The sequence below is a fragment of the Euphorbia lathyris genome, chromosome 5, assembly GCF_963576675.1.
Source record: "Euphorbia lathyris chromosome 5, ddEupLath1.1, whole genome shotgun sequence".
NCBI lineage: Eukaryota > Viridiplantae > Streptophyta > Magnoliopsida > Malpighiales > Euphorbiaceae > Euphorbia > Euphorbia lathyris.
In genome coordinates, this window is record NC_088914.1 from 12622603 (window position 1) to 12627159 (window position 4557).

The 4557-nt window shown below is 37.2% G+C and overlaps 1 protein-coding gene across 1 annotated transcript; it reads right to left on the reverse strand.

Annotated features, from left to right (window-relative positions):
- Nucleotides 1-472: 472 nt before the first annotated feature.
- On the reverse strand, nt 473-3027 carry LOC136230241 (leucine-rich repeat extensin-like protein 2). Its single transcript, XM_066019248.1, has one exon. It carries the CDS (start codon nt 2987-2989, stop codon nt 719-721), a length of 2271 nt encoding a protein of 756 aa, XP_065875320.1. The 5' UTR covers nt 2990-3027; the 3' UTR covers nt 473-718.
- Between the last annotated feature and the right edge of the window lie 1530 nt (nt 3028-4557).

The following is a 4557-nucleotide window of genomic DNA, read 5'->3' on the forward strand; positions in this document are numbered from 1 at the left end:
ATTTTATTTTTTATTTAAAAATAAAACAGGTGTCGTTAAATGAATGGGAGGTCTTCTATCCTAAGTGGAACTCCCGGAGCCTGCTATAATTTTCCGTATATCAGAGCTCAAAATAAATATAAGAATACAAAATAATAGGTTAATAAACATAGATAATACAATTACGCATTGCATCCATTTGAATCTTTAAATTAAAATTTCAAATTCAAATATCACCTGAAACTATTAAAATCATCAATCAAGTTTCTGAATTAAACAAAAATCATCAACTGAGTCCACATTCTTTTAAAATTAGAAATGATGATTATTTGATATATATTATAATAATGTTTGTGTTCAAAATAAATTTAAAAGTAGTTTCGAAAGTAAACTGAATGATTTATAATTAAGTTTTAATGGATAAACTTTACTTAGAATTAATTTTTACATAGTTCAGACATTAATTAATAATTTTAATAGTTTAACTTCTAATTGACATGGCTTAGTTTAAATAGACAAATGAGTATCCATACAACTATATAAATAACATTTTTTTTTGGTTAAACTATATAAATAACATTAATATGATAAAATAAATACTTCAAAAAAATATAATAAAATAAAACTAATAAATATTTGTTTGACAAAAAAAAAAATACTCATCCCGTCTCTTCATCAGCAGCAAAAGAATGCCCGCTTTCTCTAAAACAGTGAATTAAATCTGAAGCAAATCGTGTCTTTAATAGTATGGAATTGTTGGAGGAGGAGGCGATGCATATGGTACTCCCATAATTGGCGGGAGTGGACTGTTATCTACAGGTGGCGGCGGTGGAGACGGAGATGGTGGTGGTGGTGGGGAAGAGTACGAGTACTCAGCCGGTGGAGGAGGAGAAGGAGGGGGGTTGTGGTGATTATTATGTGATGGTGGATAATGCCATTGTTGTTTTGGAGGAGGAGGAGGCGGCTGCGATGATGGTGGTGGCTGGTGGTGATAACTTGGTGTGCTTGATGTCGGCGGCGGTGATTCTGGAATCGTGCATCCACTTGGTGGCGGAGGTGTCATCGGTGACGGTACTGGAGCTGTTGAATGAGATGGAGGAGGACTATGTCTATTTTCATTCTTTGGTGGAGAAGGTGGCCGTGAATAACTTGGTCCGGGAGGCTCGGCTGACTGTTGCGGAGGAGGTGGTGGCGGAGATGCTTGGTGTTGATATGGAGGGGAGTGATACTCAATCGGTGGAGGTGGAGGTGGTGGTGATGTTTTATGTTGATAAGGAGGCTGGTGGTACTCAACCGGCGGCGGTGGTGATTGGTGTTGATATGGAGGTGGCTGGTTATGGTACTCAACCGGAGGGGGAGGCGATGATTCGTGATTATAGGGAGGCTGGCGATTGTTACCCGGTGGCGGAGGTGTTGTTTGGTGTTGATAGGGAGGTGGATGATATTCAACCGGTGGTGGTGGCGGCGGTGTTGTTTGGTGTTGATAGGGAGGTGGATGATATTCAACCGGCGGTGGAGATGCTTGGTGATGATAAGGAGGTGGCTGGTACTCAACACGTGGCGGAGGAGCTTGATGTGTGCTTGGTGAAACCTTTTTCGTAGGCGGAGGTGGAGCATAAGAGTGGGAATGTTCATGTGGTGGAGGAGCCGGTGACTTCTCCGCCGTAGGTGGTGACGGTGGAGGTGGCAAATGTGTTACAGGGGATACTTTCTTGGAAGGCGGTGGCGGTGAAGGTGGAGAATGGAAAGATTTCACCGGAGTCGGTGGTGGAGGATGTGATCTAGTAGACGGTGAGGTCTTGAAAGTCGGTGGTGGTGGAGATAATGGAGGCCTAAAACCTGGCTTTCTCGAAGGCGGAGGTCTTTTCGTAGGCGAACCACCACCTCCGCCGCCGCCGCCACCACCGGAGCTCCCACCACATTTAAACTTGCTGCAATCAACAGGACGTGCAGCTGAAGAAGAACATTCTTTAACAGATCTCTGATCAGACTTTCCCGGAATACAATTCTTAGTACCATTAGAAACACCAACAGCAGCACAGCTCGGAGCCTCACCGGAGAAATAATTGAAAGAATAAGTAAAATTCTGCAAACTAGGCAACTGACAAATACTCGCCGGAATAACACCTGTAAATCCATTATGTGCAATATCAAGTTGCTCAACTTTCTTCATACTTCCAATAGAAGACGGCAAAAAACCTTGAAGATTATTAAAACTCACATCAAAAACAGTTAATTCCTTCAACATTCCAATCTGAGAAGGCAAACAACCAGTCAAATTATCATTCATCAGAATAATTTCATTCAACGTTTTCCCCATTCTCCCGATACTCCCCGGAATACAACCTCCGAGATTGTTATTCGCAAGAACAAGCACAGAAACCGGAGAGTTCCCGAGATTCGCCGGAATACCAAATTGAAACCTATTATCATTCAAAAACAACGCATCAAGCGGTTTATCAAAGATTCTCGAAGGTACAGAGCCTTCAAACTCATTGAATCTAAGATCCAAATATTTCAACGACGGTAGAGACAGGACAACCCTCGGAAACTCGCCGACGAATCGATTATTACTCAAATCAAGCTCATTAAGCAGCTTCATTCTCCGAAAACTGTTCGGAACAATGCCGCAAAAGCGATTCGAGTTGAGATGGAACAGAGCTAGATCTGTTAAAAGACCGAGTTCCGATGGAAGAAAACCTGCAATATCAGCATGATTAAGATCAATGCCGGCAACAACTCTTAGATTAGGATTACCAGGAGAAGGAGCACAGAAAACGCCCATATAAGAACAAACATTAGCGCCATTCCAGTTTGCTGTGAAGTTAAAAGGATCAGAGAAAATGGCTTGTTTCCATGATTGTAAAGCAATGTAAGCTTGACGAAGGCGCGGATTTTCGAATTTGAGAGTTGGATCTATCTGTATAGCGTCATTTTCATGAGTTGCAGCAGAGATCTGAAGAAAAAGAAGAGGAATAATGAAGAGGAAGAAGGAAGAAGAAGAAGACATTGAGAAATGGAAGGAGAGAAAGAGTCACATGAAGAAAAGAATAGTCATATGGGAATACTGAATTGTGTCTCCAAGCTTTGTTTTATAAACCCTTCTAATTATTTGTATTTTATTTTTATTTTTTGTTTTTAGTTATTTTTTCCCTCCAATTTTTTATTAGTTAATTAATTATTTGAATCTTGGAGTGATGTTATGTAATGTTGGGATTGATTGATTCATGATTAAGTGGTGTATCACTAAGAATTAGTTGTCAACTTTTAAGTTGTGTATGACTAACCATTAGTTGTCTATTTCAAAAAAAAAAAAAAACCCATTAGAGCAACTTTAATGGTTGGAGGGTTGCACACCATCTAACCATTCCACATCACCCATTTCTAACAACTCTCTCATCAAAACAACTCTTCCAAAAATTCTCTCTAATGGTTAGTCACAATCACCATGTTTAATAGATCCCACACGTCATATATTATTTTATTTTCTTTACTTTTAATCAATTAACCTATTTTATAATAATACTAAAATTGATAATGAATTATTATTAATTGGATTAAAAAAATTAAAAGCATAATATAAATTTTTTTGTCATAATTTTAATTGGAGAATATAACATGAATATCATATTGAAAATTACATGAAATAGGTTGAATCGGAGAATTTTGAAAAATATAAGTATTTGGAATCAATATTTTAGAGTTTGTATTTTCGGTGTTTTGAGAATTTACAACTTAAAACTAATATAATTTATTAACAAAATAATTGATTGAATAATTATTAATTGAATAAAAACTATTAATGGAATAAAAGTTATTAATTAATAGAAATAATATTTGTTATCTGTACCATTATTTAATTGAAACAATATTTGTTAAATGTTTGTATATATAGCAAATAAATAATTATTGGTTTGTGCTCATATAAAAAATAAAAAGTTGATGGGTTGTGTGAAAAAAAAAACCAGTTGAGAGTTGAGTAGAGACAAAACATTAAAAATAACTATTTTATCTCAATTGATGTTTATCCGGAAATAAAACTACAAATCATTAAATAATACTTCAACAAAAAAAATCATTAAAATAATTTAATTGGGCCCAGCTTTTCTTCTCCAGCGAGTCGCCAGTTTGGGCGACTTGCTTTTGAAGTTGGAGACTCTCTTAAGATGGCTTCCAGTGGTTGGAAGGTGTTGAGCAATTTTTTAAAATTGCAAATTGGTCCCTCCAACACACCACTAGAGTTGCTCTTAGTTGTCAATTTTATGTACCTTGAAAAACTTATTTTATATCTACTATTTGTAGAGCTATAAATAAATTGAGTCGGTGCTCACGAGTGTTCGGTGTTTGACTCGATAAGACTTAGATCACATTTGTATTGAAGATTTGGATTGTGAGTTCATGAAAAAATTTGATAAATTTTGATATCGTGGTAATTCTATAATTTTTCAGCCAGCCCCGTTCCCAAGCGATGTCAATCGCGAAGATGACGGCCTGAAGTTCTGCCATATACGCATGAGCAGACGATATAGGGAAGGAAAAGCTTCCTCTGGTGTAACCTTTGTGGTTCCTAAAAATACC

Coding starts and splice junctions, on each gene's coding strand:
- LOC136230241 (XM_066019248.1), bottom strand. CDS start 2,989: ATGTCTTCTTCTTCTTCCTTCTTCCTCTTCATTATTCCTCTTCTTTTT.